This window comes from Trematomus bernacchii, unplaced genomic scaffold, assembly GCF_902827165.1.
Source record: "Trematomus bernacchii unplaced genomic scaffold, fTreBer1.1, whole genome shotgun sequence".
NCBI classification, from domain to species: Eukaryota; Metazoa; Chordata; class Actinopteri; order Perciformes; family Nototheniidae; genus Trematomus; species Trematomus bernacchii.
This window is the reverse complement of record NW_022987720.1, coordinates 25636190-25649564: the sequence shown is the minus strand read 5'-3', so window position 1 is coordinate 25649564 and position 13375 is coordinate 25636190. Positions and strand designations below refer to the sequence as shown.

Genomic DNA, 13375 nt, shown 5'->3' with positions numbered 1-13375 from the left:
CTCTTTACTTGGGTTGCATGAGTTCGGGCAAATAGACCGAACTGGAAGACCTAGGACTGGTAAACATCAAAAGGAGAAACGTTTGATTCTGCTTTGCGGCCGCTATAAATCACCTTGTTGTTTTTCGTTTTTTTTCTTTATAAATTGTTTTTCTACAAAAAATCTGCATCCTGTTCTGTTGCTACGGTTGAAGCTCCCCCAAAACGCACAGAATCATCCTGAGGTATTTTATTTGATACAATTTGGCTTTGTGAATCCAATCGATCCAGCAAATCAGTTTAAGATGGTTACATGTTTGTTTTTTTTGTATTTTCTGCCTGTACAATTTGTACAGTTTTGTAATGCTATAAAAAAAAAAGTGTCGTGGGCACGCGTGTACATGGAAGAATGTGCATGTGCAAGTCTTTTCTGCTAAGTATTATCAAAACAAAACCAAAGAACTAACAAACAAATGCTTAAACAATCAGGTTAGGAACCAAATGTTCTGGTTAAGACTTCAAGCTTACCCGAGTTATGCCATGCACACACACAACTTACTCCACACTAACATGGAAACATGATGGATGAGCTCATAACAGTGGAGCTTACTCGGATCCATCCCTCACCATCTTGGCCCGCCCAACCCATCCCACATTGAACCCAACCAACGCTATAAAGGTAAACAAGGGATCCATCTCAAGTAGTCTTCAGATCCTCAAGAACCCTGGTTGACTGCGGATCAAACGTAGCTGATGATCAATAACCCCAGTTAGACTGTGTTGGTTGGATACCGTATAGCTCTGCTATTGCTGTATCAACCAACCAATGTTCAATTTTAAGAAAAAAAGAAAGAAAAGTGTTCTTCTATAGTTATCCAACACTCTAGTGATGTGTCACCGGGAAGGGAAGAAGGAAGGAGGAAAGAAGGAAGGAATCGTCAGTCTTTTTTTTATACAATACCCTGTTTCTCAGTTGCAGGGAGGTCGAAAGACAAAAACACATCAGCGCCCACCCCCCCCCCCGAACTCAGACAAGGTGGTGGTGGACACGGTTGTCATTTAATCCTTTTCTCCCTTGTTTTCTATCCTCTTTGCTCTCTTCCCTTCCACCATTTCCTTGCTCTTTTGCAACAGGATGACACTGATTTACACTGATTTACTAAGCACAAAGGTCAAGGATAAAAGGTTTTCGATTGTACAAGTATCCATCCACCATATTTGGCAAGACACAGTCCCTTTTTCCAAAAACATGTAAAATATGTGTCTGAGAGTGTACTTGTGTGTATTTTATCTTCTCCGACACAGAAATAAATCAACACATGCAAAATAATCTACTACTCTTGATGGTATTTTTCAGAAAGCTATGCTTTTTCAAAAGCATACGTGGGAGAGAGGTTTTAAAACTAATGGCTATTGTGCTACCAAATAAGCAAACACTAAAATCCTACATAGGGGGATCCGGATGCCAGAATCCCTAATAAATCTTATAGTTTAATAGAATAAAAAAGCAATACTTTGCAATTATTTTTCTATGTGCAGAGCCATAAATGAAATGCCCATCAGATGCCTCAGGTTTCCCTGCTTGTGTGTCCTTTTCTATCAGTGATTTTGTCTTTTTATCCGTCAGTCTGTAAACATTATGCATTGATAGCACCTACATTTCTCCCAGCTTCTCATAACTATCATATCCCTTTAGCATTAGCCTAACATTTAAACCAAATTCTGACCAAGAACACCGACAACCCTCTGGCAACGACTACTGGAGGCTCCGCTCTGCGCCATTTAGCTAATCTCCATTCTCCCTTTCTCTCCTCTTGCACTGCCAGGTGTCTCGGTAGCCATATTTGTCAGAGTAACAAGCAGCAGACCGTTGGACTAGCTTACTGTGACGCCTCAGCCCTCCTGGGACGCCTCCATGTCTGGCCGTGACATCAAACGTGCCCATCTGGTCTCTCTGTCAGGCCTCTTCTCCTCAACTAGAGAGCTGCAAGCTTGACAGTGGAGGTGGAAAGGAAACAGGGGGGGGGGGGGAGTGGTTGAAAGAGAGGTTATCTCCTCTCTCTCGCCCTCTAATTCCCCTCACATTCCCCCATGCTCCTTACCACTAACTTACAAACTTCTATCACAAATCAAATACCTCTTTCCCAACAACGCCTGTAGGAGTCCTTCTATGTCCCAAGCCATAAGCCATTTCCTTAGCCTTTAAAAAACCTACAGGGTAATGATTCCACTCACATTTACACCAGGATACCTTGTGGCAGCGTGCTGACCATGCAGCCAACTCATTGGTACATGGCAGAGAATGGACAAAAATGGTGATATCATCTGCAAAGAGAGTAGTAGTAGTAGAAGTACCGCCATACCCAAGTGGGCACAAGTTCTTTTGGATTACAATGTTGAAGAGAAGAAGAAAAACGTAGTGTGGCTATGGCATCCCTTTGTGGATAACATAGTTGATAAATTATAATACAAACCCAGAGAGCAGTAAGGAGGAGAGAACACATTATTTCTTAAGTCAACTAAACATCTGACTCCAGACTGGGGATTTTTTTATACACCCGCCTATTGCTGAACTGGGCTGAGTTTAGGACACCACGTGGGGCCGGGTATGCACTAGTCTTAGAGGCTGAGTAAGGCATCACATGCTCTTTATTGTACATGTCATTGGCTATCCGCCCGTCCCGTGAGCAGTATGAAGTGGTAGATTTAACAGAAGAGCGGAGATTGTTCGCATCGTTGCGTGTTTTGATGGGGGGCGCTCCGAGGACCGCTGCAGGTGAGGCCACTGCCAGCTGTTTGTAAATATCTGAGGAGCTACGCCCATGGACCAGTCTGCTGCTGGTGTCGTCCCTCAGCGAGTGGCTGAGGAAAGGGTTGTCCGAGCCATGGGCCGGGTACAGGGACTGGCTCCTCTTGCCCTCCTCGAGGTTGTGGTTAAACATCATCGATTTGGACCCGGTGCCAAACAATCTGCCGGAGTAGGGACGCATGCCGAAGAGGTTGGCATAGTGCGAGTCAGATGCAGACTCCAGGAAGCGATCCTTCTCCTTCAGGCTGACGCTGCGCGCCGGTCGACCCAGGTCCACATCCTTGGGCTTTTCTAGCATGATGTTGTCGAAGGAGTGCTGACGACTCAGCCTCAAGCGGTTTCTCTTTTGAACATGTGGCCCATCCGTCTGCGGCCAATACAGACCAAACATTTCGTCCGGCTCCTGCTGCTGTTGGTGGTGCATGGTGGGACTGACCAAGGGGTCGGCAAGGAGCTGGTCCTCGCTAATGTCATACAGGTTTGCTGTGTGGAGGCATGCTTCACACCGATTGTATGGTGAGCGTGTGGCAGAAGTTGCAGCAGGAATAGCAGGGGTGTATGACCCTGTTGGGGGGTAGCTAGAGGACACTTTGGACAAGCAAGACCGGCAGTGTGTCTGTTTGTAGCGCTCAATGGATTCATGTGGGGACATGTTTTTCTCTTTCAGGTTGTAGTGTTTAGAGTAAGTTGGATCTGGGAGAAGATCTGAGTCGCCGTGATGCAAAGGGGAGGAGTTTAGATGAATGATGGGCTGCTCACACTTCCTATAGTTGTCGCTGTGGTCGGAGTAAATCTCGGGGTAATCCAAATCGTCGGCAGCGAGGCCGCGGCTCTCACGGTAGTGCATGGGGTCTGTATGCAGGCTCATCTCTCGCTCTGAGTCGATGGTATAAACTTTCTCTCCTCCTACTACTCTGCCGGGTTGGTTGGGTCCAGCGGTGACTGGCTTAGTTTTTAAGTAGGACAGCTCTACCTCACTGCAGTCCCTTGGGTATTTCGATGGCACCGATCTTTTTTTTAAGTTGTCCTTGGGCTTCAGGTGCTTGTTGTTTTCTGGGTCCTTGTACGAGGCCGCCCTGCTGGAACAGTCGGAGATGTCAGAGTGGGCTGCCTCCTCAGGGAGGTAGCGCTGTGTCTTCATTGACATTCGTGGGTCTGGCATCAGCATGTCGGGCATCGGAGGGGGTCCAGGTGGCGCCGAACGAAGCGTGTCCACCGATTTCTTCCACAGTGTTCGGGGAGGCTTGGCGTTGGTCTGGACTGAGTCAGCGTTGACCGCCACCTCTACTGAGTTGGGGTTAGCATCATTCAGGGTCAAAGGATGCTGGCCTCCCTGGAAGATGTAGTTGTTAAGGTGGTCTTTGTGCCGGTTAGCAAGGTAAGACTGCAGGTCACCGGTGTCCCCGTAGATCATATCTTTGGGAGCATAGCTACGGTTGTCGGCGTAGATGAAGTTGCCCTTCTCCGCCATCATGTCCATGATCATCGGGCCGGCTGAGTGCATGAACTCACGTTTGGGTGAGTTCATGTGGGAGCCGGCCAGGTTAGACATGTTGGTCATCTGTTTGGCTGATTTTATTAGCTTTAGCATTTTGTCCTGGGGGCTAAAGTCCAAATCTGACTTTTTCTTCATGTCAATGTGGACGCCATGGATGCAACTCCAGATTCCCTGCATGACGACACATGGTTGAACAAGTGGAATGGATGAGGGAGGGGGGGGACCAAATAAGGGATACATGGAAGAAAGGTTTGATGGTTTGATAGACATGGAAGGAAACAAACAGAATAATGATTAGATGTGTACCAAACATACTTGTGGTCTATACGTTGTTTTGTATCGGTGACTCAGTTAATCATAGTATATTGAACCATGAAGCCATACACAAATGGGAAAGCGTATTAAATGAGTCTTTCTTTCATTCTGTCTGACACACGCTGTGCCGTTCAGTTTATAAAGACATCAAACCGTGCCTAGCAATAAAGATGGAAATCTGTTTTGTTGAAGATAGGAAATCTTTTAAACAACCGTGAATGATTGATATAAGAGGATGATGCGTTAAAAACAACAACCATAATCCAGGGTTTTCTTAGAAAGGATTTCAAATGAATCATTAACACACCAATGAAACAAAACACACACACAATGTTTTTAAATAAAGGACCACACTTTTGAAAAGAATATATACTGATAGAGAAAATATGATACAATGCAAAAAGACAAGTCTAGCTGCAGCTACTGTTCGAGAAAAAGAACTCGTAACTTTTCAACCTGAGCCTTTTTTGACAGGAAACAACAATTAACAGGAGGAAATTGCCTTCACTATGACTGTGAGGGAGGTTTTTAAAGCCAGTCTTTGTCTATGGACTAACAGCCAATCAAACACACAGTAATGTCACACTCTTTTTACGGCTCATCGTACAAAGTCTGTTTTTTAGTTCAGAAATACATCCTTAAAATGTGTTTATAACGTTAACAAATTGAAAGTGCTTTGTGGTTCAGCACACATTTTGTGGAGCATATCATCACAAGATACGCCATTAAGGATGTATTCTGCCCTAAATCACTCTTGAGGACGGCTTTAAAGTCATTTCTCTTTCAGGCACCTGCGTTTATCTTCTCTAAAAGTTTTTGGTCTCCTAACCACCCCCCTTTGTTAACTTTGAAAACAGAGTCACGCTCTGCCTCAAAAAGCAGTGCACAGACACTGCAGTGCTTTTAGGGATGCACGTCCATGTTCTCTGTTCTCACACACAACGAGGGAGAATGCTGACCTTTCAGCAGAATGAGAGAGAATAGATTGATTTAGTGTGGGTTGCCGTGATTTCACCCAAAAACATGCTGCAATTAGGATCTATTTTTGTCTTTATTCAGGGCTGCCTCGTGATTCCCCCCTCCCGTCTGCATCCTCCGTTGTGCAGCCCTCCCTCCTCCGCTCTTATTTCTCCTCACTTTTCTGGTTTAGCTGTATAGCTCTCTTTCTCTGCATGTGGGTTTGTGTTTTCAGGCTCTCTCTTTGAAGAAAATACAACTAAGATAGGCCTGTCTGAACCAAATAGAGCAGCTTTAACGCCCAGAATATTTGAAGTGCATTGTTGAACCATATAGCCTTAAACATGACTACTGTTAACCTAGTCAGACCACCACACACCCAAATATTACTCACACGTGCATACATTAAGTGGGCTGTCTCGGTGGTGTATCTCTAAGGCCATAAAAGCAAACTCAAAACCCATCTCTTCGGATCTGTCTTCCTTGTAAACTAATTTCCATCACCTAGGTTACGTTCAACATTACCATCACTTCAGTCACATGCTTTTATCACATGGCAATACATTACATGTCACTTGTTAGACGCTTTTATCCAAAGCGACTTACATACATACAGACACAACGAAATGCTGACTGCAGTGGGACTCGAACTTGCTATCATCTGATTCGAGGATCAGTGCACTAACCCACTGAGCCACACCCTCCCAATACTTATGTTGATGTATAATGTTTTTATGCTTTGACATTTGTATTTTCTTTTTGTCTTTGCTATGTTTCCTTTGTATAGCCCTTTGAGGCATTTCTTGTGATTTGGGGCTATAATACATTTTGATTTGATTCGATTGATAAGACTGTTGTTCATAGTGTGTCCTGCTTTTATTAAACAAGACACATTCCCAACACCCGCAAAACATCTTAAAATTGCTTGTAGAACATGCCTTCACATGCACACAAAAAACCTCCTGTAAAAGACAAAGGGTCCTTACCCTACTGATGGCGAAAAGAAGGCCGGGCGTGCTGGTGCAGACTCCAGTGAAGCAGTATCTCAGCCTCCAGTAGAAGAGGTGCTCAGAGACGAAGGTGATGATGGAGAGTCCCATGGCGGTGGCCAGCATGTAGAAGACCCCGGCCATGTTGTCCACATCTAGCTGACTGGACATCACCTCGTTCTTCTCATTGTGGCAAATTCCTGTCAGCCACTGGGCTTCCAGCTCCTCCATTTCACCTGGAAAGCAAGAGGAAAGAGAAAGACTCAAATCCTTCACTGAATGGATCATCTGTGTTCCTAAAAGACTCACACTATGATTGTTTGTGATGGAAATAACCCTGAATGAGACACATTAAGAATTTCTACTGGAGTTCCTTTATAGGCTGTTGCAAAATCTTCTTGGATTTTATATTTTCTTTTTGGGGTTAAATTATTGGATTGTAAATGGTGATATCATCTGAAAAGAGAGACATAATTAGCATCAACTAAAAGGAATAAGGGAAGTTTGGTCGTTTTCAATTTGTATTTAAGTGGTTTTTGAACACAAAAAGGATCTGTTTGATGTATTTTTGTAAAAAAACACGTCTCCATTTGGGTCAATTTAGCTTTAAAAGTGTCAGTGTCGATAAATGTCTTTTTTTCTTCAGGGGTTGTTGTTAAAAAGAAATGTCTGCCACTGGGCTTCAGGTCGCCTTCATGTTGCCTGATAGGACAAAGAGATTGTTTCTTTAGTGTTTATAAAAGAAAGAAAGGTAGAAAGACCTTATCTTTTTTCATCCCTCACCCGGTGTTCACTTCCCCCCCCCCCCCCTTCTCCCTCTTTGGCTTCCTCCGTGACATTTGGCGCGTGGCTAATCCAATCTGTGTCATTCAGGGCTGGATAACTAAGGCTGCTAGTGGGGAAAGACAAATATCATGGTGATGTTCAGCGAGATGTCTTGAGGGGGCAGACTCACTAACACACCATTAAACCTTTCAGAGAATTGACGAGAATTTGTATCCTATTTTTAAACAAATGAATAGCTGTATCTTCGGTACATCGTTTGTCTAATATGACATTAGGAGGTGCTTAGAATTGGCAGCAACAGATAAGAAGATACAAACATTATAAGGTCATTTTCTATCGTCTATAAGGGAAAAGCTTTGGGGAGTTATGACTTGCTTGCACTTGATGTAACTGCGGGAGAATGTATTGCTGAAATTAAAATTGTGTTCTCTTTTAAGCCATCAGACTACTCAAGCAATAGTCTGGAGACCAGTCAGTTGCAACACAAGACTACACCCACCATTTTGAGGCATGTGAAAATGTTTTAGCTTGAAGCATTTAAGACTCAGAATGTTTTTTGTATTTATGTAAGATGTTTGAGTCCTGTTACAAAACCTTCTGTCTTCTCATTTAAATAATTATGAGCCTCAAACACGAAATCCATTCCAGTTCAGGACACTCACTTATTTCAAGTTTCTTCAGAATGCTTATCTGCACTCTACTTCATAAATAATGGAGCACAATAAGTCCAGACCCTGACTGACTGATATTAAAGTCTGACAGATTACAATCTTGCAACACTGTTGAAACTAAATGTGGACTATTGCTGCTTTTTACGAAAAATGTACATTTCATCAGGATTGTGCTTTCGGAAACTAAGATTAAAAAGTAGTGAGAACACCAATTTGGGACTTTTCCATAGTATTGCTAAACTGGCACTGCATGAGAAAACAGTTTCCATTCAGGATAAATATGACCTGCGAGTGCCATGTGTTTCCAATGTTCTCTCTCTCTCTCAGTTTGTTTGTTCTTCACCTTCCTCCACCCTTCTCTGTACCCATCTTCGCTCTGTCTGTGAAAAGCCATATGCTCTCCACCCAATCTGTGTCTCTCTATCTGATCAAGTAGCATCTGCCAAGACACAGAGTCACTGTCATCTATCAAGGACCTGCCCTCCCCCCTCTCCCCCCTTACCATCTCTCTTCCTCTCTACCTGACACAAAGTCAAGTCCTCGTCTTCCTCTCGAACCATACTCCTTTGCTGATCCTCTCTTTGACCTCTCTCTGGCCATAATGCTCACTTTCTCTTTATTACTTTTGGAGAGGACACATTCTGCTCATTCATTTCACATTTCCCTGTGTTGGATTTTTATATTTGCTGTCGTAATTTATTGTCTTCTGTTTGCGATTGCAGTAATGTGTTATTTATTATTTGCATGTACAGCACTTTGGCTCGACCAAAAAACGTTTTTAAAATGTGCTATATAAATAAAACCTGATTTGATTTGATTTGATTCGCCGGTTCATATTTGTATTTTCTGTCTCTACTGTGACATGTCTCCATGCTTTAATGTTCAAAAAGCTCTTTATTTTGCTCATACTGCCTGTGCTGCAGCACCTCTTTTCACCCTCTGTCTGAAACCAGAGTCCAGTCTGCTCTGATTGGCTAGCTGACCGGCTCTGTTTTGATTGGTCAACTGCTTAGAGATGTCCCGCCCTTTAGCCTATCAGGTGCAATGTGTTGTCGTACTACCAAATATAAGTGTGCGTGTTACGTGGTGATGTCACTAAGGAGTCCAATGGAGTGTGTGGGAGAGAAACCTCCTCTCCGGGGGATTTTATCCTTTACAGACCATTTACATGCACTAAAACCTATATAACACCACAGGACAGGGACAACCCCACAAAGGATTAGAGAGCCTCTTTAAACAAGGCTGTAGTTATTAACTGCAAACACAATGCAGATTTATAAAACACCCTTTGTGTGTATTTGCATTAAATGAGAAGAGCAACAAGTGTAACAAAAACACTGAACCAGATGTTTTTCAGAAATGATCCAGCCATTGAATATGATGGAGCGCGGCCTGTGTGCTCCGGAGCCCTGATAAGATTTGGTTGGAGAGGATTATTGTGACACCAATGTTCATTTAATCAACTTCAGTGCACTTAATGTGAGTGGCTGTGAACGCTCGCATCAGCAAAATGCTTTCGATGTAAAATGTAAATGAATCTGTCACTAAAAGCTCGAGCTGTTTCACTCTCTGTTTTGCGGCAGTTGGAAATTGTTTATGTAAGAACTTCTGAAGCTACTGTAATAAAGAATGTGGTGATTCGGATAGAGCAATGCTTACACACACACACACACACACACACACATGCAGATCTGGTGCTGCAGAGAAGAATATATTAGAATAACTTACACACTCTGCCCTCTGTTTGGAGCAGCCTTTTGTGTCCAGAATAACATCAAAGGACTATTTATACTTCACTGCTTTCCCTTTGTGCTGTCAGCAGACAAGGCAATGGAGTCGTGTGTGTGTGTGTGTGTATCAGCGCATGATTCTGGCAAAGAACAATGTAACCTTTTGCCTTCGTGGACAGTGTCTTGCACTTTGAATTTGAGTATGAGAACGCCGGGTGAGTGTGTTTCTCACCGTCTCCGATGATGGCCAGGATAGCCAGATCCACCTGTCGTTTCCAGTAGGAACCTTTCTGTAGAGCAATGCCGTAACCAGTGGTAGCAAAGATGTACCTGAACACAAGCACAGCCAATGAACACACACACAAACAGAAAACATCTTCACCTTCAAACAAATCTTCTTAATTTTCCTCTAGACGGTGTACCTAACACATATAAATGTCGTGAAGTGGACATTTAGGTCGCAGATGAACAATCAAAATGACAGGTTTTTGTGCCCAAAGACAAGCTCTCAAAGGGTAGATTTGCATTTTTTAAGTTCTATCTCATAACAATGCAGCCCCATATGTACATTGGAACACTTTTGGCCGCTTTAATTACCCCTCCGCTCCGCACTGGCCTTGAAAAGGTCCCTTCTTAATGCAACTTTTAGTGTTTAATTGCTTTAAAAGCGGATCTCTTTGCAGCCAGTACGGAGAGGAGAAACAATTGACAAAGACCAATCATACTTACAATGTAAATATGGGCATGAGAGTGTTGTTCTGAGACACACTTCAAAAAAATAATGATGTACCTATCCATTAAAAAATCTAATTTAAACATATTTAATTGATGTACGTTTTTGTCGAATGCATGTGCAATCTGGCACCTGAAGATTTTTGACCGGTTGATTGTGTTGGTTTCCCGCCAATAGGTCCAGACTTTGGCATAGTTTGGTAAATAGCCATCTGTAATACACTTTTCTGTTTTGTTTTGTTCTGATTGAACGAACAAGATATAACGTGTGTTTCAGTGACCTTTAGAGGAGCTGGTAAACACATGTTGTTACCTTTGAACAGAGGCAGGCTAGCTGTTTCCCTCTGTTTTCACTCTTTGTGCTAAGCTAAGTTAGCCAGCTGCTGGTGGTCGCTTCATACTTACTGTACAGACATGAGGGTGGTCATTCTTCTCATCTAACTCTCAGCAAGAAAGCTATTTATTTCCAAAAAAAAGTCGAACTTTTACATTTATACGTTTGAAAGCACAGAACGTTTGCGTTACAAATATAAAACAAACCCTTAACGCAAGTTGACGCAATGGATTGGACCAAAGAATGGCAGGATCAGACGATGAAGTGAAGACAATCCACACTTAAAAGTGTCTTTTGAAAAGAATTAAAGCTTTGGTTACCCGCTGCCAATGGTCACCAGCTTACATCCCTCATCTCTGCCGGCCGCGTAGTTCAACACCGCAGCATCGTAGATGAAGGCGTCCAGTTTCCTGCAAAGGAGGAGAAAAAAGACCCGAGGAAAGAGACAGAAGAAAACAGACAGAGGGAAGGGATAAAGATGCATGAGGGGTTTCACGTTTTTTTTTGTTTAAAGAGTGACGGAAAAGTGCACAGGAGGAGACAGAGAGCAGGAGAGGCAGCTTATATTTCAGAACGTGTTGTTTGTGGATCAATTCGAAGGTGTTAAATCATCTACAATAGGAGTGTAATCCAAGCGTAACCAAACACACAGAGGACACAGCGGGGAGGGGCTGCGGTTCAATACAGCACGCTTCGCTGATGATAGGACCTTGGAGGCACATGGCCGACCTAAACAAACTTTTGATAGACACAATCTCACTTTCTGCCTCCGTCTACACACACACACGCACACATAATAGGGAAGGTTGCGAAGTAGAACGTAGAAATGCCAAGATTCCAGACTGACATTTTCCGTGTAACTGATGCCATTACTAACCGCTGCTCTTTCACTCTCTCCGTGTTGGATCGGACACACAAACACACACACACACATACATACATATACGCACAGAGAGCCTTGCTAATAGTGCAGTGACTGGCTGGCATTTACTGAATGTCAGATCCAGCCCTCTAACGGAGGCTCACAGCCGATACTTCAGCTGTGTAATTAGCTTAACCCAGCACTGGCTCCATCCACACGCAGGCTGTGTGTCCAAACATGTAGGAAACCAGCCGCGTGTGTCCGTCTGTGTGTGTGTGTGCGTGTCCACTTGCGTATCAGTGTGATTGTGGCTGCTCACTTGTGTGCTTGCCAGCAGCCAGACATACTGCAGCTCTAATGGCTTGGAGAGGGATTTAGCCATCACAATATGTCACACCTTTTTTTCGGATGGATGAAATGTAGTTTCTTTTGCCACTTTTTATTTATACCTCTGAATTTAATCTCAAACACGGCATTTAGTGTGACTGTTAATCATGTTTTTCACCACTACAGGGACACTGCAGTGCAGTAAATAACATGAACTCCATCTTGACCCTGAAGAAAACATTTTAGCAGAACTTCTTCAGAGAGCCTAATACACATTGAATTGGAAATTCTAAATGTTTCATGGTATGACCTTTTGCTAGAAAGTTTCTGTATAAAATCAAAGTTTTAGTTGAATTCAATGGTGCTTAATGTGTACAAATCTGTATTCCACCGCAGAACAGAAAGGCTATTTTATGTATCAAAAATGATGTTTCAGTTAAAACATTTAGACTGACAGCAGCACTGTGTCATAAGAACTCAAGGGGTCCGCCTGAGAGGAAAGGAAACACAAACAGTTCAGGTTGAAGGCCCAGGAGATGCAGAGAGCCTTCGTGTTGAATCTCTGAAAACACTGAAAGTTAGCACAACAGCAGTAAATCCTCTGCTCCTCTGTATCCATATTTGCATGTGAGACTTTGTGCAGTGCCATGATATCCTACAGTCATTGTGTTCCCAAAAAACCCTGCATTGGGATCCCGCTGTGCAGACAGTGTTCTCATTGAAAATGAATGAAGAGGGTGTGTTTCTCCTGTTGCTTTTGTGTGCTAGGACACTGGCATAATGTGGATATGAACGCATCAATATTAATCAACATTTTATCCTTAATTGACCTTTACAAATTCGAAACCTTGCTGGTACTGCGGGTAATTTAAGTCCCGTAATCAATTCAACTCCTCGGTGCATAGTTTTGCGTCTTGTGGTTGCAACAGATTTGGCATGTAAAGCCTGTCAGCATTATGTGTGATCACAGCTAATCCAGCCATCGAGCCTCAAACAGCTGAACGCCGCCGTGTTGCTCATCTGCTAATACCGCAGAATAGAATTATCAATGAGGGTATTACTGGATACACACACCTGCAGCTAGCCGTGGGTGCGGATACACACGAGCGTTACTTCTAAGCTTGCGTGCATGTCTTATTAGTAAACCGGGGTTTTGCTTATTTGTATTTACCTCGGTGCTGTATGTTAATGCAACAACACAGGCGAGGGCATTATACATGCAGCAGTGGTTTAACCTAGGTGTTTACATTCAGTTTACTTATGACTAATGGATGAGAGAGAGTAAGCTCGAGATACACACCTGCATAAAAATCATGGATCACATTCTTATTTTCCCTTTTTTTTTTTTTTCACGAGGCAGCCTGTCCTTCAAATGGTGAACTCTGAT

General features: G+C 43.2%; 1 protein-coding gene across 1 annotated transcript in view; it reads right to left on the bottom strand.

Moving 5' to 3' along the window:
* Positions 1–2209: 2209 nt before the first annotated feature.
* grin2aa (glutamate receptor, ionotropic, N-methyl D-aspartate 2A, a) overlaps positions 2210–13375 on the bottom strand; it is a 157029-nt gene continuing 145863 nt past the window's right edge. The window contains exons 12-15 of the mRNA XM_034142383.1: positions 11120–11209; positions 9966–10063; positions 6544–6782; positions 2210–4456 (exon numbers count right to left, since the gene is read on the bottom strand). Of these exons, the coding sequence (XP_033998274.1) occupies positions 2498–4456; positions 6544–6782; positions 9966–10063; positions 11120–11209 (2386 nt within the window). The 3' untranslated portion in view covers positions 2210–2497. The remainder of the gene's footprint in view (positions 4457–6543; positions 6783–9965; positions 10064–11119; positions 11210–13375) is intronic.